Below are 23,117 nucleotides of genomic sequence, written 5' to 3'. Positions count from 1 at the left end.
TTGCACTTGTGATGGTGGGATAACGCAAGTTTGTTTTTGTGTTATTTGAGCTGCATTCATTGAGGCTAATGGAGAATTCTGGATGACACTCTGGACTTGTACCCTGAAGCTGATGGACAGACTTTGGAGAATCAAATGAATTATTTGCTATAGAATTCCAACCTGCTGATTTACTCTTGTAACCCCAGTATTTCTGTGGCGAGTCTAGTTCACTTTTGGGTCAGTGGTAATCCCAAGTGATCATGGTGCATTCAGCCAAGGTGATGTTGTTGAATGTCTATGGGAGATGATTAAATTCTTCTATCTTAAAATGAAAATCACGCAACACCAGGTTATAATCCAACAGGTTTATTTGGAAGTGCTAGCTTTTGGAGCCCTGCTCCTTCATAAGGTAGCTGTTAATTCTATTTTGTTTGAGATGGTCATTGACTGGTACTTTTGTCATGCATATAGCGAAGCATGATGATACCAGGCATAACAAAAATCCATGACACAATAGAAATAGAAGATTGGTCCACAAGGGTTGTAATTGGGAACAGCAGAATCATACCAACAGGTTCCATCTAAAAACATGGGAAAAGGTCTGGAAGGATATGAAGGCAGTGAATTGGGAATCTTTACAGTGGTAGTGTAACCTTTACCTTGCAGTACTTTTGCCTGAACCTAGGGTGGCCACAGATGATGTTGATATTGTTAGCTCTCAAGTTATAGCCTCTAACTCCCGCTGATCAGCGCTGTCTTTGTCAGATCAGTAATTGAATATAATATTGATATGGAAATAGGGGTCTCATGCTTTTCAGTTCTGATACCGAAATGTCTGATTTTGAGGTAGATAGCTGCTTTCTCTGGTTAACGAGTGATATCGTAACATGGACAGAACGCCCCTGGTGCTCACCTTCCACCCTACAAACCTTCACATAAACCAAAACATTTCCGCCACCTCCAAAAAGACCCCACCATCAGGAATATATTTCCCTCCCCATCCCTTTCCGCCTTCCGCAAAGACTGTTCCCTCCGTGACTACCTGGTCCGGTTCACACCCCCCTATGACCCACCCTCCCATCCTGGCACTTTCCCCTGCCACCACAGGGACACTACCTGTGCTCACACCTCCTCCCTCACCTCTATCCAAGGCCCTAAAGGAGCCTTCCACATCCATCAAAGTTTTATCTGCACATCCACTAATATCATTTATTGTATTCGTTGCTCCCAATGCGGTCTCCTCTACATTGGGGAGACTGGGTGCCTCCTAGCAGAGCGCTTTAGGGAACATCTCCGAGACACCCGCACCAATCAACCACACCGCCCCGTGGCCCAACATTTCAACTCCCCTTCCCACTCTGCCGAGGACATGGAGGTCCTGGGCCTCCTTCACCGTCGCTCCCTCACCCCCAGACGCCTGGAGGAAGAACGCCTCATCTTCCGCCTCGGAACACTTCAACCCCAGGGCATCAATGTGGACTTCAACAGTTTCCTCATTTCCCCTTCCCCCACCTCACCCTAGTTTCAAACTTCCAGCTCAGCATTGTCCCCATGACTTGTCCGACCTGCCTAACCCCTTTTCCACCTATCCACTCCACCCTCTCCTCCCTGACCTATCACCTTCATCTCCTCCCCCACTCACCTATTGTACTCTATGCTACTCTCTCCCCACCCCCACGCTCCCCTAGCTTATCTCTCCACGCTTCAGGCTCATTGCCTTTATTCCTGATGAAGGGCTTTTGCCCGAAACGTCGATTTCACTGCTCGTTGGATGCTGCCTGAACTGCTGTGCTCTTCCAGCACCACTGATCCAGAACCATATTTTAGCTTTGCCAGTTTCATTTTAGTCCATCTTAAAATGGTAGCTATAGCGTAGCTAACGATCTGAGCTGAGATCTATGACTGCGCTATGCGAGGACAGTATCTGAGTGTTACCCTTTTTGTGTTCAGTCAGGCCAAATCAATGCTTCATCCAGGATGTTGTAGGAACAATCCTGATTTTTAAATTCAGTTTACATGTGTGCAACGAATGTGAACTAAATTTCATTTACACGTTAATGATTTCGGAGATGTAGATTTGAAGTCTGTGTTTACGGTCTGGTCTCTGTTCATGCAAGTAATTTTCTTTACATATTTGATATCTAACTGGTAACTAAAATGATTGTGATTTTTTTTTTGCTACCAGAAATTGTCTAACTTGGGCACTTGCATCTTTTGTATTACAGAACCAGAGGCAAATATGGAGAGCAGCAAGAATCATTTACTTATGCAAAATCACTTGTGTTTGTACAATGTATTGTTAATGCCATCTTTTCTAAATTAAGTAAGTAACATTAAAGATGTTGGAGAATATTTTATAAATATTTTTAGTATTTACATGTGTACAAACTATATTTTGAACTTCCCTAACTTTTCTAGATTTTGGACTTATTGTAGTGGAAAGTTTATGACAATTACTGGCTTGGATCTTGTGGTCACAGCAAAGTGAAGGCATACACCACTGACTGCATTTTAAACTATGATCATGTATTTTTCATAAGCTGCAATCCCTACTGCTTTCCCACTGCGGGTATAAATCTATTGGCAAAGTAAACGGTGATGACTAATGTTAAGGCGCATTCTAAACAAAGCTTCTGACACCCCAACCCCCTTAAAAAACTGGAAGCATGCACTTTGAGGTTTGACTTCAGTTCAATGATAGTTTATATTTATGTGGTCTGAATGGTATTTTTTTTGTTGGTGAAGTGTCATTAAGTATGGGTATTTACATATCTAAAGAATTGCAAAGTACTTCAGAAGTGGAGCATGGTATTCAAAGTTATGAAATTTTGTCCATATATTTAAGTTGTATTTATTAATTATATCTGACTGACATATCTTGTTCTAGTTATACAGTTGTTGGAAAAACCTTCACTTGAACGAACGCCACGCTGGCTGTATGCAGTTTGTTCAATGTCCTACTTAGGAGCAATGGTTTCTAGTAATTCTGCACTCCAGTATGTCAACTATCCTACACAGGTTGGTACTGGATATTGCATAGTCTTTTCAGAATTTTTTTTTCCCCAATGTTCAAGTCTGTGTCTACTTAAGAATAATGTTTCCTTTTAAAAACAAGATATTTCACAGTACTGGATATGTATTTGTATTGTGTCATTTGCATTGTAAGACAGTTAGAGGTAAATAATGTAAACCTAACCTTAGCTAACCCTTATAATTGTTGTTCTGATTCATTTCTTTAAAGAAAGTGATAAATTTTTAAAAAGTCACTTTTCTGTCCACAATCCATAAATATAAATACTTGGATCTCTTTGAATAACACTTTACAGATCGCCTCCTTTAAGAGTAACACTTATATTTGCAAATGTTGAAGAAATCTACCACTAAATTGTGTACTAAACAGATGAGCACCCAGATCGTGTTTGAGGGAGTAAATGTGTTTCAAGCAATTGAAATACTCTAAATTCACATAATATTTTGGAGTAGATCTAGAAAAAATGGATTTAAAAAAGTACACAGCCCAGTTAATGTGCAACGCAAGTTGGGATGCTGACCTTGATAAAATCACCGCTCAACAGCCTCTGCTCAAATGAAAAAAGTCCTAGCCTCTCCTTACAATTTAAACCCTCCAGTCTCAGTAACATCCTTGTAAATCTTTTCTGCACCCTCTCCACTTAAACAGTATCCTTCCTATAACGGCAACTAGAATTCCACACAGTACTCCAAATGTGACCTCACCAATGTCCTGTATAACCACAACATGATGTCCTAACTCTTTTACTCAATGGTCTGAGCAATGAAGGCAAGCTTGTCACATGCCTTCTTTACCACCCTGTCTACCTGTGACGCAACTTTCAAGGAACTATGTACCTGAACCCCTAGGTGTCTCTGTTTGATAACACTCCTCAGGGCCCTACCATTAGCTGTGTAAGCCCTGCTCTGGTTTGCCTCACCAAAATGTGGTGCCTCATATTATCTAAATTAAACTTCTGTCACTCCTCAGTCCAGTTCATCAAGATCCCTTAGTAATCTTAGAAAACCCTTTTCACTGTCTGTTATACCACTGAGTTTGGCATCATCTGGAGACTTCCTAACCATGCTTCCTATATTCTCATCCAAATCATTTATACAAATGACAAACAGCAAGAGACCAAGCACCAATCCTTGTGGAATACTACTGGTCAAAGGCCTCCTGTCTGAAAATAAAGCCCTCCCCCACCACCCATTCTCCTACAATCGATATAGAGCCAATTTTGTATCCATTTGACAAGCTCTCTCTGAATCCCGTATGATCTAACTTGACTAACCAATCTACCATGCGGAACCTTGTCGAAGGCCTTGCTACAGTCCATGTAGGCAACTTTACTACAGTTCACTTTGACCACTTTGGCCTCATCTATCTTCTCGGTCATGTCCTTTAAAAAAAACTGTGTGTTTGTGACACATGATTTCCTACCCACAAAACCATGCTATCTCTGATCAGTTCTTGCCTCTCCAAATGCGTGTAAATCCTGTCTCTCAGAATCCCCTCCAACAACTTACCCAAAGCTGACATCAGGCTCACTGGTCAAAAGTTCCCAGACTTCTCCTTGCAGCCTTTCTTAAATAACGGCACAATGTTAGCCACCCTCAGTCTTCCAGCACCTTGTCTGTGGCTGTAGATGATACGAATGTCTCTGCTCGGGGCCCTGCAATTTCTTCCTTAGCTTCTCTCAATATTCTGGGACACACTTAATCAGGTCCTGGAAATTTATCTACCTTTACACTTGTTAAAACCCCCAGTGCCACCTCTTCTGTAGTGTGGACTGTTTTCCATATGTTTTTATTTCCCCAAATTCCATACATTCCCTTCCTTTCTCCACAGTAAATGGGCGGCATGGTGGCTCAGTGGTTAGCACCAGGGTCCCAGGTTCAATTCCAGCCTCAGCTGACTGTGTCTGTGTGGAGTTTGCATATTCTTTCCGTGTCTGCATGGGTTTCCTCCAAGTGCTCGGGTTTCCTCCCACACTCCAGGTTAGGTGAATTGGCCATGCTAAATTGCCCATAGTGCTAGGTGCATTAGTCAGTGGGAAGTGGGTCAGGATGGGTTAGATTAAATTAGATTCCCTTCGGCCCAACCAGTCCACACCAACCTTGCGAAGAGCAACTCACCCAGACCCATTTCCCCCTGATCAATGCACCTAACGCTCTTGGCAATTTAGCGTGGCCAATTCACCTGACATGCACATCTTTGTATTGTGGGAACTCTTTGGAGGGTCAGTGTGGACTGGTTGGGCCAAAGGGCCTGTTTTCGCACTGTAGGGAATCCAATCTAAATACTGATGTGAAATTTTTGTTTAGTAACTCTCCCATCTCCTGTGGTTTCACACATAGACATCCTTGTTGATTTTTAAGGGGCCCTATTCTCTCTCCATGGTTGCTCTTTTGCCCTTAATGTACTTGTAGAATCTCTTTGGATTGTCCTTAACTTTACCTGCCAAGGCTATCTCAGAGGTAAAAACAATGACTGCAGATGCTGGAAACCAGATTCTGGATCAGTAGTGCTGGAAGAGCACAGCAGTTCAGGCAACATCCAACGAGCAGAGAAATCGACGTTTCGGGCAAAACAGATCCCAGTTTTGCCCTCCTTATTCCCTGCCCATACTCCCCTTTTACTCATCCAAGAGATTCACTTGATCCCATTTGACTATACCTGAAAAATGCCATGTGCTGGATTCTTGACCAGAGCCTAAACACCTCTATTCATTGATTGTTCCCTACTCCTACCAGCCTTACCCTTCACTCTACCTCTGAGCTCTCATTATCTCACTTCTGCAAATTTCCCACTTGCCAGTCATCCCTTTACCTGTGAACAGTACAATCCCATCAAAGTGATCATTCCTTTCTTATTTCTGAGTTCCAGCCATATAGTTTTACTGGATGAGCTCCCAGAAATATCCTCTTAAGTATAGCAAATGAACAAAGAAAGTTACAGCACAGGAACAGGCCCTTTGGCCCTCTAAGCCTGCACTGATCCAAATCCTCTCTCTAAACTTGCTGTCTATTTTCTAAAGATCTGTATCCCTTTGCTCCCTGCTGATTCATGGATCCGTCCAGATACATCTTAAGTGACGCTATCGTTCCCGCCTCTACCATCTCCACTGGCAATGTGTTCCAAGTCCCCATCACCCTCTGCATAAAGAACTTACCACACATATCTCGCCTAAACCTTTCCCCACTCACTTTGAACTCGTACCCTGAGTAATTGAGTTCTGCACTCTGGGGAAGAAGCTTCTTGCTATCCACCCTGTCTATACCCCTCATGATTTTGTCGACTTCAATCAGGTCCACCTTCAACCTCTGTCTTTCTAATGAAAATAATCCTAATCTATTCAACCTCTCTTCACAGCTATCATCCTCCAAATCAGGCAACATCCTGGTGAATCTCCTCTACACCCCCTCCAAAGCATTCACATCCTTTTGGTAATGTGGCGACCAGAACTGTACGCAATATTCCAAATGCGGCCGAACCAAAGTCCTATGCAACTGTCTCATGACCTGTCAACTCTTGTACTCCATACCTCATCATATGAAGGAAAGCATGCTGTATGCTTTCTTGACCACTTTACTGATCTGCGTTGCCACCTTCAGGGAACAATGGACCTAAACACCCAGATCTCTCTGTACGTCAATTATCCCCAGGACCTTTCCATTTACTGAATAGTTCATTCTTGAATTGAATCTTCCAAAATGCATCACCTCGCACGTGCATGGATTGAACTCCATCTGCCATTTCTCTGCCCATCTTTCCAATCTATCTATATTCTGCTGTATTCTTTGACAGACCCCTTCACTATCTGCTACTTCACCAATCATGGTGTCATCTGCAAACTTGCTAATCAGGCAACCGATACCTTCCTCCAAATCATTTATATATAAATCACAAACAACAGTGTCACAGCACAGATCCCTGTGAAACACCACTGGTTATGGGTCTCCATTTTGAGAAACTCCCTTCCACTAGTGCCTCTGTCTCCTGTTGCCCAGCCAGTTTTCTATCCACCTAACTAGAACACCCTGAACCCCATGTGACCTCACCTTCTCAATCAGTCTACTATAGAGAGCCTTATCAAATGCCTTACTAAAGTCTATGTATATGACATCTACAGCCCTTCCCCAACTTTGGTACCTCAAAGGAGGTTTGTAAGACCTGGCCTTCCCCACACAAAACCATGCTGCCCATTACTGATATTCCTATTTTCTTCCAAATGGGAATAGATCCTATCCCTCAGTATCTTCTCCAGCAGCTTTCCCACCACCGCTGTCAGGGCTCACTGGTCTATAATGACCTGGAGTATCCCTGTTACCCTCCTTAAACAAGGGGACAACATTAGCAATTCTCCAGTCCTCTGGGACCTTGCCTGTTATCAAAGATGCTGCAAAGATATCTGTTAAAGCCCCAGCTATTTCCTCTCTCATTTCTCTCAGTAACCTGGGGTAGATTCCATCTGGACATGGGGGCTTGTCCACCTTAATGCCTTTTAGAATACACAACACTTCCTCCTTCCTTATGCCAACTTGACCTAGAGTAATCAAACATCTATCCCTAGCCTTAACATTCACCATGTCCCTCTCCTCGATGAATACTGATGCAAAGTAATTGTTAAGAATCTCACCCATTTTCTCTGACTCCAGGCATAACTTTCCTCCTTTATCATTGAGTGGGTCAACCCTTTTCTTAGTTCCCCTTTTGCTCCTGATATATTAAAAAAAAGACTTTGGGATTTTCCTTAACCCTGTTTAACAAAGATATCTGATGACTCTTTTTAGCCCTGCTAATTCCTCATTTCAGATTGATTCTACATTCCTGATATTTTTCCCAAGCTTTGTCTGTCTTCAGTCACCTGGACCTTGTGTACGCAACCTTTTTCCTCGTAGCTAGTCTCACAATTTCATCTGTCATCCATGGTTCTATAACCATGCCTTTTCGAACTCTCATTTTCACAGGAACACACCTCTCCTGAACGCTCATCAATCTCTCTTTAAAAACCTCCCACATATCAAATGTGGATTTACCTTCAAACAGCTGTTCCCAATCCACATTTCCTAGCTCCTGCTGATTTTTTTTGTATAGTTGGCCTTCCCCCAGTTTAGCACTCTTCCTTCAGGACCACTCTTCTCTTTGTCCATGAGTATTCTAAAACTTATGGAATTGTGGTCACTATTCCCAAAGTAATCCCCCCACTGAAACTTCAACCACCTGGCTGGCCTCATTTCCCAACACCAGGTCCAGCATTGCCCCTTCCCGAGTTGGATTATTTACATACTTCTCTAGAAAACCCTCCTGGATGCTCCTTACAAGATCTGCTCCATCTAGACCTTTAACACGAAGTAAATCCCAGTCAATGTTGGGAAAATTAAAACCTCCTGTCACCACCACCCTTTTGCTCCGACATCTTTCCATGTTTACATATTTGCACCTCTATCTCACATTTGCTGTTGGGAGGCCTGTAGTGCAGCCCTAACATTGTTACCGCACCTTTCCTATTTCTGTGCTCTGCCCATATTGCCTTACTGCTCTATTCTTCCATAGTTTCCTCCTTCAGCAATAATATTTTGTCTAATCAAAAATGCTCCCTCTCCTCTTGCCTCCCTTTCTATGTTTCCTATTGGATCTAGACCCCAGAACATTGAGCTGTTGGCCCTGTCCATCCCTAATTCATGTCTCTGTAATAGCTGTCCCAATCCCATTCATCCACCTTAGTGTCAGACCTTTTGAATTGAATTAAATGCATTTTAATCATTCAGAATTACCTCAATCTCTGAAGTGCTCTCACTGACCTTGTCTAACTGACATGCTCTGCTTAACTTCAAAGCCCATCCTCAGCTTTCTGTCTGTCCTCACTACTGCTTAGGATAATTCTCCCCCTCCCCGTGCTAGTTTAAAGGCTCCCAAGTCGCACAAGTAAATTTCCCAGCCAGGATATTCGTCCTTTACTAATTCAGGTGAAACCCAGCCCTTTTGAACCAGAACCCAGTGATCCAGAAATCAGAATCTTTGCCTGCACTATCTCCTCAGCCATTCATTTATCCACCTATTCCTACTCTCACTAGCATATGGCATCGGAAGTAATCTAGAGGTTATTGCCTTTGAGGTCCTGCTTTGTAACCTCCTACCTAACTTTCCTGAATTCTCTCTGAAAACCTCATCCCTTTCTCTACCTATATCATTTGTAACCAGTGTGTGTAATGACTTCCGGCTGTTCAGTCTCCCCTTTGACAATTTTCTGCAACTACTCTGGCATCAGAGAGACAACACAACATCTTGAATTTTGCTCACAGCTGCAGAATTGCCTGTTTGTGCTTCTGACTGAAGACTCTTCTATAACAATTGCAATTTTGAACCATGACAAACTTGACTTAAAAGATCCAATCATGATGCCTAAACCCTGACTGCCACTGATATTTTCTTCTGAGAGGCTGCTACCCCACTTTCACCATCTCATCTCACCCCACCCCCAGCTCCAAAAATATCCAGAATGGTACAATTGTTTGATAGGGGAAAGCCATATGAGACTTCTGCATTACCCTCCTACTTCTCCTGTTTTTAATCATTTACTGTGGTGTGACCGCCTCTGTAAAGCCACTAACCTTCACGTCTGAGCTTCCTGAATACTCCACAGTGACTCTAACTCCCCCTCCAGCCTGTCCAAACAACACAACACAAAAGTACTTTACTTACGGTTTACTTACGGTCTTCATTTAATACTTTTTCCTTAGTTAGGCATTTTACACTGTCTAAGATCAGTTTTAGGGAGCATTTGTACACTGATCGTATCAAAAAATGCAATAGAAAACAAATAATGATAGTGCATTATGTAGTATATTTCCTTTTCAATTAAATACTATTCCTCATGACAGTTATTGTCTTCAACATCTAATGATTATTCTTTTCGTTTCAGGTTCTAGGTAAATCATGTAAACCTATTCCAGGTAAGTTAACATGAATCACTTGAACTGGTATCAGATCCTGTTGTACTTCAGCAATAATAACATGTCACTTGCAAAAGCAAAAAGGAATGAATGCTGAACTTAAAAGTTCAAGATCACTAAAGATAAGATTGCTGATAATGGAGCAAAAGGTGAAGAAAATACACAGGCGAGAGGCAGGCAGGGCTCAGGTGTTATAGGGACAGTGGTGGCTGATTTCAGAGATAGGAAGGGACAAAGTCATGAGGGCATCAAACAGAAGGATAAGTTAAATTCTTTCCCTGAGGCATTACTGAGGGAGGAGAAGGGACTTAGTGAAATAGATGAGTTCCTGTTCTCTGCTAAAATATTGTAATGGAGGTGAATAGGCAGATGTTTTGATAAAGAAATCTGAAGCTGAATTCATTCTTGTTTGGCTGAGTTTATCAGTGGCCTTGTCAAGGATGTTGGCTAGAATGCAGAATTTATTACATTGGCTGAAGACGAAGACTTCATCTTTCCATGATGCCCCAAAACACTTCACATCTCTCAAGTCATTTGTTGAACTGCACTTACTGTCACTATGTGAGTAAATGCAGTAGCCAATTTCTTTGATCTCTTGAAAGAGCAAGTAATTTATTTTTGATGAAATTTGGAGGAATGTTGGCCTACCTTATAAGATAATTCCTTATTCTTGAAATAATGTTACAGAATTGATTACATCAACATGAGAAGGTTATAGGACCAATTGTTAATTTGGCAAAATCTGAAAACAATGCAGTACTAAATAATGGAAGTTGATAAAGTAGACAGTGTTCCGTCTTGCCATATGTTAAATGGGCATCTCTAATACCTAAAAGGAATCTGTGACTGTTCTCATACTAGATTATTATTGGCATACTTAGTGAGTACTGATGCCAATTTTTGGATAAATCAACAAGAATGTGTTGATTTTTGATCCATGTTTACAATATCACATTCTTTTTAGTTTCTCCAGTCTAGATGATGATCTTTAGAAGGTTGTGATTTGTACTCAAGTTTTTACAATTGGTTATTTTGTTTTGTCTTTCAGTGATGGTTTTAGGAGTCCTTCTTGGGAGGAAAAGATACCCATTCACCAAGTATATGTGTGTGCTGCTCATAGTTTTGGGAGTAGCATTATTTATGTACAAACCTAAAAAAGGGATTGGCAGTGCAGATGACCACATCTTTGGATTTGGGGAAGCACTATTAGTAAGTAAAGATTGTATAGTGTTTTAATTATTTATTGAATATGTTTTTCTTATTGTACCTTAACATTTGGACTCATCAGATCTATAGAAATAACAATCCTCTAACCTAAAGCAAAAATACAAATTGCTGGAGAAACTCAGCAGGTCTGGCAGTGTCTGTGGGGAGAAAACAGAGTCAACATTTTGGGTTCAGCGACCCTTCTTCAGAACTGATTGTTGCCAAGAAAATGGAAAATGTGATATATATGCTGAAGATGGAGTGGGTGGTGATAAGGAGTAAACAATAAGTGGAGATAGGGCCCAGAGAGAACAGCAGTCATGGGATGTGTTTTATGTTTCCAATGTAGAGGGCACTACATTGTGAGCAGGAAATACAGTAGATTAGACGGAGTGAAGGGCAGGTAAATTACTGCGTCACCTGGACAAGGACTGAGGGACCACTTTGCATAATACCTGTGTTCTGTCTGCAAAAATGTCCCTGAGTTTTAGGTTGCCTGTCCCTTCAGCACATCACTGCACTCCTTAGCCAACATTATTGACTCGAGCCTGCTGCAGTGCTCCATCAAGGCTCAGTGTAGACTGTAAGAGCAACATCTTATTTCTTTCTTGGAGATACTGCAGTCTTCAGGAATCAATATTGAATTCACTAATCTTAGAACCTGAACACCTAGTTCCATGTCCTTTACACCCTTGGCTCCAACATCACATGAGCTGCTTTCATCATAGCCCAGCCATTTCACCATGTAATGGTTCAGTTTGTCAAGTTTCTTTCTCCTCGACCCGCCATCAGCCAAGCCTTTGGCTGTAAAGCAACTAGATACTGTTTTGTGGCTATGGGCTCCATCTGCACCTATCATTTACTCCTTCCAACACCCCCCCCCCCCCCCCAACCCCATGATCAGCATAAATATTACCTTTTCCTGGCCACAAGCAGTTCTGAAGAAGGATTACTAGATCCAATATGTTGACTCTGCTTTCTTTGCACAGATGCTGCCAGACTTGCTGAGTTTCTCCAGCATTTTTAATTTTGTTTCAGATTTCTACCCCCTGCAGGTTTTTTTTTAATCTTTTAAGCTGGCCAGTCTTATAAAATGCAAAGCGAAAATTTACGATGATGGATAAATGGTCTGTAAAGATAATTCTCAATCGCTGAGGAATGAGAGTCATAGCGATACAGTACAGAAACAGACCCTTTGGTCCAAATTGTCCAAGCCGACTAGATATCCTGAATAAATCTAGTCCCATTTGCCAGCATACTGCCCTTTAGATATAGCTAGCAATACATATGTGGAACCCAGTCCTGTAAATGTGCAACTGAAGACATCAGACCAGTTGAGCCATCAGCATGGAGCTAATAGTTGGGATGCTAAAAAGGTGATTCAGCTGCCTGGACAGATCGTGGACCATCGTTCAATATGCACCAGTGGGTATTTAAAGCAATAATGGTTTGCTTATGGCTTGCTCAACAAGAATGGAGCTGTCGGAAGTGGAAGCTAAGTGTTCTGTCTCCCTGGAGGAGGATGAATGGCAGGAGGAGGAAGTGTGAGATGTGGTTAGGATACCATTAACTGAATGTACAACTGATTGGGAGGTGCAAGACAGCCTGATACAGCATTCTTCATCTCGACAAAGGTGATACAGCTATCTGGCTCATATACATTCAGATACCATTGGGTCCCAACTCCCAATAATCCCAACATCCAACTATGGGAAGGTATCTTGAATATTTTACTTATTCCCATATTTCCCTCCACATGGATTTGAAGACCTAATACATCATGGCACACATCCCTTCAATTTTTTTTAAATTTCTTCTGCCTTACATAGCAAGAACATTGACCTTCTTATGGCATTGCTTCCAGTTCCACCAGACCAGGAACCTGGAAGTCAGATGCTTTTTATTTGATTAAAACATTAAATTGATTTGCCTTTTTTCCCCTGTTTTCTTCCATTCTCTTGGCTGAAAGTGTCAAAAACTGTTATCCCAAGCAGTCTTTATTTCTATTTACTTTCTTAAAGCACTCATCAAAACATTTTGGATCTCTTTGATCTCCATTGACCACTTTAGAAGTCAGCAAAACTTTCAAAAATCACTTCTTCAAAAACTTAATAGATTTTAAAAAAAACAAATGAAAGGCCAGGTTGTAAAATGAGGCAGTTGTCAGCTTAAATATCCAAAACACTGTCCTGAATGTGTATACGTAAGTGATGGGTAATGGATGATAAGCACCCAATTAAAATAAATAAGTTGGGATTAGTTAGACATTCAAAGTTAAGGCCTTGAATATCTAGTGTCCTTCTGATCTCCTGGACAACCAGTCCTCGATTTGTATGCAATTTGGAACCCAGCGCAGGACGATGTAAAATAACCATTTGTAAGTATAGGAAATGTTCACATATCAGGTCTTTAAAAATACACCATCAAGGGATTCGGCTTGTCAGGACAAGCATTCGTTAGTCAGACATTCGTACATCAGTAAACCCCTCCACCATGCTCTCTGGAGTAGAGAATTCCAAAGATATATCACCTTCTGAGGTAAATGACATGGATCTCAATCCTGAGATCATGTTCCCTGGATCTAAAATCACCAGTCAAGAGAATCAGCTTAACTACATTCACCCTGTCACACCTTGAGGGAATTTTGTTAATTCCAATAAGGTCACCACTTGTTCTTTGAAACGTTTTGGAGTACAAACCAATCTCCTATATCTTTCCTCATACAACAATCTCAACCCAGGGATTAATCTGGTGACTTCAACATTGTCAACATCTTGGGCACCACCATCTACCAGAAAGTAGACCAGCCACTATGATTGCAAGGACAGAACAGAGGCTAAGTATTGAGTGATTGACTCATCTCCTGACTCCCCAAAGCCTTTCCCTTACCTAATGCCAGGAGTGTTTTTAGAATACTCTCCACTTGCTTGATCACATCAAGGGAAGAGCAACCATCCAATGGTTTAACTAGTTAATCCCTCCACCACTGGATCAGGTTGGCTGATCTGCACCCCACCTCCAAATTGCAGAAAGCCTTAACATGTTTTTTTTATCTGCAAAGGATAAGAAAGCAGGTGATGAGAGCATCACCAGGTTTCCTTTCAAGTCACATTACCTCCTATCTCAGAAATAAATTGCTGTTCCATTTTTGGCGGATCAAAATTAGAATTTTGTCCCCATGGAGTACCATCACAATAAGCTTCAGCAGTTCACCTTTTTAAGGTTAATTAGGGGTGAACTGTAGTTCTGGCCTTGCAAACAATACAAACATCTCATGAATGAATAATGTTTTTTAAAAATATGCAAGGTACTGTTATAATGGTTCCTAATTATAGGATTCATACCTATAACTTTTATTTTAAAGGAAGATAAGTTCTCCAACATGCTGTTGAGGAAACAACCTGAGTGTTTGGTTAAGACAGGGTATTTCTGTGTTATTTTTATACACATCTGTCAGCTGAATTTAAGTATCATTTATAGCGGAACAGCTCAGCACATATATATATGCCCAGATATGGACTGAGGCAGTTCTAAAGAGCAGTTTACCAGCACCTTCTTGGGAATGGTTAAGAATGGGCAATAAATGCTGACTAAGCCAGCAAAACTCAAATAAGATCATCAGACTCAGGAGCAGAAGTAGGTCATTCAGTCAATCGGATCCAGTCTGCTCTTCATTGAGATCATGGGTGATCTAATAATCCTTAATTCCACTTTCCTACTTTATTCCTTATAACCCTTGAACCCATGAATGAACTGAGAAAAATGTCAACGCTGTCTGAGATATTGTTAGATCAGTAACTTTGTCCAGTGCCTTTAACTTTTTTTCCTTGAGACACTAACTATCGTTTGAAAATAGCTAAGTTAATGTGTCCCTTTTTTTGATTTACAGACCCAATCTTCTCTCAGGTTTGAGTGCTATCTTTTCTCAATTTGTGCTTTTTCAATTTTATTTGGCAACTTCATTTAAGTTCTCAGTCTCTTCATCCAACTTTAAGGCTAAACAAGATGGACTGAAGTGTTTTTGTAATGCCAATAACTGTAATTTATTTCCATTTTAACAAAGTAATATATGTGTATGTATGTAGTTTACCGTTAGAGCTGACCAATACTATTGGGATTATGCTACTGATTGCTTACTGACCATCCCATACTTATGTGTATGACAAACATGATTCCCTTGCTTTTACAGTTAGCCTCCTTGACCTTGGATGGATTAACTGGAGTTGCACAAGATCACATGAGGGCTAATTTCCAGACTGGGTCAAACCAGATGATGCTGAATATAAATGTTTGGTCCAGTCTATTCCTGGGAATAGGTAAAATATGTTGTAAATATGCTTTAGAAGTTTTTAAAATGTTTTATGAAATGGCAAATATCTTTCAGTAACTTGAAGCTGCACAAAGAATAGCAATTATAATAGGTGGCGTGTAGGGCAGTTGCTATACTAGGCCTCCAGTCCTAAAGAAGGGCTTATGCCCGAAACGTCGAATCTCCTGTTCCTTGGATGCTGCCTGACCTGCTGTGCTTTTCCAACAACACATTTTCAGCTCCAGTTTAATACTCTGGAATATATTCCTTAAACTGTTGTTGGTTGCAGTGTATTGAGCAAGTTACTGAAGTGTACTGTCTGTGCTCTATCAGTATTCAAAGGATCTTGGTCTTGACCCTTTCCCTGCCACTCACTCGCAATTGCCTTGGCTGAATGCATATCAGTAAAGTGAAAATTAAAATGAAAATTAAGTTGTTATTTATGAATTTCCTCTGTGTTCAACTGGATTTAAAGAAGTCACTTGTTTAAAAAAGCCTGTCTTTTAGTATTAATCTCTTTATCCTATCAACTGGTAGGGGTTAGCAGCCCAAATACAAGCTCCATACAATTTTCTTCTCTTCGCACTAATGGCAGATGAATGTTTTGTGCCATTTTGTGTTTCTTAACATCTGGTATCTCAGCTAAAGAGATGCCATTGACAGTCTTTTTGTTCATGGCTTATCCTCCTCTACATCCTTGCAGGGTACGAATGGGCTGTTGACTTTTCAAGGACTTCTTGTGAGGAATGTGATATTTTTTTCACCAGAGTTGTGCATTGTCTTGCCTTAACATGCTATACCTTTTTTTTTCCTTTTTTTTATAAAGGAAAAAGCAGGATGGTATAAAAAAGGTTATCTGGGTTTTCACAGGGCTTCTGTTAAGGTCTTTGCTCGCAGTTGCTAACAGAGAATGTGAAATTAGAAGAAGTGACAGAATGGATTGTTAGCTGTGAGGTTGTCCATTTTGGAAGAACAAATAAGAATGCGGAATACAGGGTTAACGGTAGGGTTCTTAGTCAGGTGGAGGAACAGTGGGATCTTGGGGTCTATGTACATAGATCTTTGAAAGTTGCCACTCAGGTGGATAGAGCTTGTAAGAAGGCCTATGGTGTATTAGCGTTCATTAGCAGAGGGATTGAATTCAAGAGTCATGAAGTGATGTTGCAGCTGTACAGGACTTTGGTTAGGCCACGTTTGGAGTACTGTGTGCAGTTCTGGTCGCCTCACTTTAGGAAAGATGTGGAAGCTTTGGAGAGGGTGCAGAGAAGATTTACCAGGATGTTGCCTGGAATGGAGAATAGGTCGTACAAGGATAGGTTGAGAGTTCTCGGCCTTTTCTCGTTGGAACGGCGAAGGATGAGGGGTGACTTGATAGAGGTTTATAAGATGATCAGAGGAATATATAGAGTAGACAGTCAGAAACTTTTTCCCCGGGTACAACAGAGTGTTACAAGGGGACATAAATTTAAGGTGAAGGGTGGAAGGTATAGGGGAGATGTCAGGGGTGGGTTCTTTACCCAGAGAGTGGTGGGGGCATGGAATGCGCTGCCCGTGGGAGTGGTAGAGTCAGAATCATTGGCGACCTTTAAGCGGCAATTGGATAGGTACATGGATGGGTGCTTAATCTAGGATAGATGTTCGGCACAACATCGTGGGCCGAAGGGCCTGTTCTGTGCTGTATTGTTCTATGTTCTGACAGCCAGATAGAAAACAGACTAAAGGATATATTCACTTGCAGACTGGTATACTGATGTTCCAAAAGGACCAGTGCTGTGGCCACTGTTAGTCACAATTTATATCAATAATTTGGACTTTGGAATCCAAAATAAAGTTTCTAAATTTGAGGATACCAGGTGGTGAGGTAAGATGAAGCATGTCACTTGCAAAATGCAAGTCAATGTGAACTAGAGGATGAAAGATCTCTTGAAGCACAAATATAACAATGAGTAAAATTTAAGTCACAATTACCAAGACCATTAACAAAACTAACATCACAGATTGTTTCTATGGCAATAGAATTGAAAATTAGGGAAAGAACTTCAGTTCGACCATTCTTTTACTTCAGTAAGGAGAACTGCATGCGGTATTCTAACATGGTATATATGCAGTGGAGAGGCTCCAGAGATGATTCACAAAGATTCTGCTGGAATGTATGGGTATACTTATGAAGAAAGTAATACCAGACTGGATCAATCTTGAGGGGGAAGGGATAGAAAAGAGGGTGGCCTAATAGAGATTATGAAAATTATGAATGGTTTTGACAGAGTGCACACAGAGAGAATATTTCCTTTTGTGGGGCTGAGTGCAACTAATGGCTATCAAGATGCTAAAAGCCACCAGAAAATCCAATAGGAAATTTTAGAATAAATGTCTTTATGGAAAGACTAGTAAGAATGTGGAACTTACCACTGTGGAGAGTGGTTAAATTGAATATCATAAATAGTGACTTATTAACCTGGTGACAAAAAGCTGTTAGACCCACTGTGATATAGGTTACCTGAAGTACTGCAGTCTCATGTAAGGCATGTAGTTTGTGTGACCTTGTATGAATTTGCATGTTTCTGTTTCCTTGAGGGATAACTTCTGGCATTGAGGGAATAAAATGGAACAGCATAAAAAATGTAAAGTACTATTTTTCATTTCTAAATGAATTTTGTATTAGGTTGTGTTTATAATCGCGCGATCAGCATTTTGTTATGAAGGGATGAAGTCTTCAGGTGGTCTTGTACCTTTGTTTGGTGCAATGTGAAATCAAACAAATTATTTTATGTCAATTTATTTTGGAAAACTCTTCATAGAAGTTCCAATGTGCTGGCATCTATAATTCAATTCAAGATTCAAATCTTTGCTTACTGATAAGCTTTTGGAAATGTTCATTTTGGGTCTGAAGATGTAAATTGGTGCCCATTTCTCCTTTTAATCAATCATAACACACTGTATAATGATTCAAAGCTCTAATTGTCAGAATTTTAAGTTACTGAAACTTGTATAATTTTGTTTGTTTATGAATTGTATTATAGTCTTAGCAAAATGTTTTATATCCTGACAAGTTAATGGTATTTGGTAGTAAAGTTTGCATAAGTTACATCTCGAGTTCAGCATTATGATAGTTTTATTACAGTTTTGTTAACACAGGCTCCTCTAATCCACAAGATGGTGCTCAAGTAAAGACAATTACATTTTTGTAGCTTTATAACAGAACTTGAAATTTGAATGCAAATAGAATTCTTGCAAAGACACGTAATACGCTTGACATTGACTTGGACAGTAGAAATATTTCATGAAGTTAGCATTCTCAATCCTAAGGCATAATGTTATAACTTTACATCCTGATGTAGGGACTTGTCCATGAAATCTGTGATGTACTATTGGAGGTGCTGTCTTCTGGGTGTCACACTAAACTAAGGCTATGATATCCTCTCAGATAAAAGATCTCATGGCACCATTCAAGGAAAAATGTGTGTTCCCAGTATTTTAACCAATATTTATCCCTCAATCAACATCTTTTTAAAAAATAAAATCTGGTCATTTATCTTGTAGCAGTTTTTGAACTCTTCTTGGACACAACCTAGTCGCCATGTTTCCTACATTACAATGGTGACTGTGCCTCAGAATAATTAATTGGCTGCAATGCTCTTTGCAATGTTATCAGGTTGTAAAAGTTGCTATATTAATTCAATTTTGGAGTTTTGAGCACACCAATTATTAGTAGTTAATGTAAACATTTGTAATATTTGTGACATTTGAAACATGAAAGGGAAAACATCGGTAATGCACTGACAGAGATACTGCATGCTTTGGCATTTGTCTGTAACACAGTCCCATTTTTCTGTAGATTTTTGTTATGGTTTGGAAGCAATTATGGAATGCTTAATATTTATTTAAACATTCATCATTTGTTATCGATTCATCTAGAGCAGCAATCCTACATCATTTGACATGCTCAAGATTTTACTGAATTAAAGGTTCATGCTTGAGAGGGGTGAATAATGGTTTGGAAGGAGGATGTGGTTGTGGGTAGGGGGTGCTATTGATGTCTGGACCTGGCCCATTTCATTTTGGAATCAAAACTCTGACAAGCTCAAATCACACAGCAGTGTATGTTACTGTTTTGATTTTCATTTTAAAAATATATAAAATTTGTTCTTTTGGAGGAGTTGGGGAAGATATTTTTAAAGTCACTAGCATGTGAAATGTAGAATGTGTTCTTGTGGCTGTGTTTCTTTGTTATGGATTAATTTGATATATGTGTGATAAACAGATTTAATTAAACTGAGGCTACATCACGTTTGTAAGCCAGTGAATGCGTTTCTTATATTGGATAGGAAGTGGTCCCTACCAGTAAATGCTTTGAAGATAAAATATCTTTTATTTAAACGTGACATCTTTTTATCTGAGTGAATTTAAAATAACTGAGTAGCTGCAGTATAGTTCACAGAAAATGTTCTATTTCCCATATGAAATCCAGTGGCATCTGTCAGCACGTTCCCCCAAGAGCTTGTCATTTTCTCAGAATCGATGCCAGTATATTTGGCATTTTCCCAATCCCATAGAATAGTTTTCCTTCATAATGCCTGTCTTTTTTTTTGTTGTTCAACGTGGGATGATTACCTTTAACTTTGATAGCTAATTACTCTACATATAAAGGTTAGTGCTAGATTTTCCGGGTATTTTACTTCATGAAAGGTAGTTTAGCATGATATTTCTGGAACACAGCTTTTTTTGTTTTGTACAAAATGAATGGAAAAATACTTTCCTCCCATCCTTCCATCATCAGTTCTAAATCTGTTTCTTTAGGATGGCGTTAATGTTATTTTCTGCTCAAACTATTCTGAGCTCTGGTTTTGCCACCTTGCTCTTGAACATATAATAAAATTCAGATCACTTTGCTATTTGAAACATGCTTGAGGTAATGAAAGTTGCTTAGCATATCAAGAAAACAGGAAAGAATCTTCAAATGTACATTATTTGAACATGCTCATTGCCAAGGGATCTAGATATTCAGACTGCAAAATATAAAGAATGGCTAGGCAAAGAAAACACACTTGCAATTTCTTTTTTTCATTTTTGGAACAAAATGCCTATTGCTTTGATGTTAACTGTTCTGAAGAATTGGTTCAGATTAGTTTTAAAATTTGAGGCAAATTCAAAGATTTTTCAAAAAATGTTTGAATGCCTATTTTGCCACTATAGATTCATATCCAGAGTTAATTTTTGGAAAGAAATTAAACGTGAAAGACAGTGAAATTTTCTGTTCCCTTCCATTTGTCCAGCGAGTGCAATTAATTCTAATTTCCCTTACTTGCTGTCAAAAATATATTTAGATGCATTGTGTAAATTGGATACCTAAGTGTCATTTCTTTACCTATCACTTTTCATATACTATTTTAAATGTCAAATGAGTTCTTATTCTATTAACAGCTCTTTTCCTTTTAGGAGTCCTATGTACTGGAGAATTATGGGAATTTCTGTACTTTGCTGAACGCCACCCCAGTATTCTCCACAAGATACTTCTGTTTAGTTTAACTAGTGCCCTAGGCCAGGTCAGTATCGTTTGTATTCCCATGGAGCATTTAAGGCTCACACAACATCAACTGGATACTCAATAACATACACAAGATTTTTTTATATCATGTCCTCTTGATAAAATAGTTGTGATAAAAATTTGGCATTTATTTAAATGTGCATAGATATGGTAATGCAAAGGTTTAGGAAGTAGTAGCCAGTCTTCTGATGTAGTTTATATTTTGGATCCATTTTGGGAAATATAAACTATAATTTGTTTTAACATTCAGATGCTATGTAATAATTTGACTTGTGTTTACTTGTTTAAACTGATAGTTTTCCCCGGGTTTGCGATTTGTAGCAATCCCCTCATCTTGCTCTGTGTATGTATTTCATACCCAAAGCTTTGAACCCTTGTGGATTCAGAACTGTGGCATCAATTGGGAAGTCAGTATTAAAGCTTCAAATCTGGAAAGATGATGGAAATCATGTTAAAATAAATAAAAATGTTAAAATGGTTATCCCAATGAATTAGTGAACGAATGTGACTATCTAGTAGGACAAAGTTTGAAGTTGATTTTGGCCTATATTGACTTAACTGTGCTTAGAATTTAGAAGGGAAAGAAAGTGAGGACTGCAGATGCTGGAGTATCAGCTGAAAATGTGTTGCTGGAAAAGCGCAGCAGATCAGGCAGCATCCAAAGAGCAGGAGAATCGACGTTTCGGGCATGAGCCCTTCTTCAGGAATGAGGAAAGTGTGAGCGGCAGGCTTCCTGCTGGACACACTTAACTCATTCTTGAAGAAGGGCTCATGCCCGAAACGTCGATTCTCCTGCTCTTTGGATGCTGCCTGACCTGCTGCGCTTTTCCAGCAACACATTTTCAGCTTAGAATTTAGAAGTTGGGTGGAAAGACAAGCAAGGGAAGATAGAGCAATTGTGCAACAGCTTTTTGTAGGCACTTATATAATCCCAGCTAAGGCTGCTGCTGCATTGATGAGATCCCAGAGTGAAACTGAGATCCAAAATTAGATCTGATTTTTTTTTTGAAAACTCTGGAGGTCAGATATTGAACACATTCACGAGTCTGCCAGTGTACTTCCAACATAATTTTTTAAAAGTGTTTATTAAACAAGAAAAAACATAAATGTAAAGTATGCAATATGAGGAATGAGAAAGGTTGGAATGCATCAGAAAAAGATTCAGCTTCATGCTACCACTTTTATTCAAATAATATCCTTATGAACAGTCAAACCTCAGTGAAGAGTCATCATCGGCTTCAAAGCTTCCTGCTCAGACTTCTGTTGAAATAGCTATAATCAATTCCCTTTTTTAGCAGATTTCTCCCTCTCTCTCCCCAAGACACCAGAGGCAAACTGCAAACCAGACTCTCTTTCACATAGGGTGGCATGGGTAGCTCAGTGATTAATAATGCTGCCTCACAGTATCAGGGACCTGGGTATGATTCTGTCCTCCGGTGACTGTCTATGTGGAGATTGCATGTTCTCCCCATGTCTGTGTGGGTTTCTTTCACAATCCAAAGATGTGCAAGCTAGGCGGATTTAGCATAGTATATTATTCAGAGTATCCGGTGATGTCCAGGTTAGGTGGATTAGCCATGGGCAATGCAGGGATAGGGTTGGGGGTAGGTCTAGGTATGCTGTTTGGAGGGTTGGTGTGGACTGAATGTCCTGCTTCCATACTGTAGAGATTCTATGATTCTATAAAACTCAGCTGTCTAGCTACCTTGCCTCCACTGTAGGGAACCCCTATCCATAGACTAGGTAAAAATGTGCTTTTATTTTAATTGCATTGAGCTGTTAACTGTCCCAACTCTTCACGATTGTGAAACCTCATTAAAAATGCATGTGATCAAAACAGACCTCCAGATCATTTGGCACCACAGCCCCAAACTGTCATATTAAATTAAAAATGGCAGACCGCGATGTCCCTTTCTTAACACACAGATGCAAAATATAAATTCAACTTAATGTAATAGTGTAATGTATAAAGTTGACAATGAGCTGTGGGTTGAAAGACTTGACTTCAAAATCTTAAAAGAGAATTATCTGTTTAATCTAATATTGGCATCAATGAAAGACCATTGTGGAATATACGTGTACTATGGGATTAAGTAAAATTAAAGA

The 23,117-nt window shown here is 39.9% G+C and overlaps 1 protein-coding gene across 1 annotated transcript in view; it reads left to right on the top strand.

Moving 5' to 3' along the window:
- The window catches only part of slc35b1 (solute carrier family 35 member B1), a 33,008-nt gene that overhangs the window by 5,427 nt on the left and 4,464 nt on the right, over positions 1-23,117 (top strand). Inside the window, exons 2-7 of the mRNA XM_060848840.1 lie at positions 2,208-2,305; positions 2,870-3,000; positions 9,921-9,951; positions 11,000-11,160; positions 15,347-15,473; positions 20,903-21,009. Coding sequence (XP_060704823.1) covers positions 2,208-2,305; positions 2,870-3,000; positions 9,921-9,951; positions 11,000-11,160; positions 15,347-15,473; positions 20,903-21,009 — 655 coding nt within the window. The remainder of the gene's footprint in view (positions 1-2,207; positions 2,306-2,869; positions 3,001-9,920; positions 9,952-10,999; positions 11,161-15,346; positions 15,474-20,902; positions 21,010-23,117) is intronic.

This window comes from Hemiscyllium ocellatum, chromosome 32, assembly GCF_020745735.1.
Source record: "Hemiscyllium ocellatum isolate sHemOce1 chromosome 32, sHemOce1.pat.X.cur, whole genome shotgun sequence".
In the NCBI taxonomy this organism is placed as follows: domain Eukaryota; kingdom Metazoa; phylum Chordata; class Chondrichthyes; order Orectolobiformes; family Hemiscylliidae; genus Hemiscyllium; species Hemiscyllium ocellatum.
This window is presented reverse-complemented; position numbering and strand designations above follow the sequence as displayed.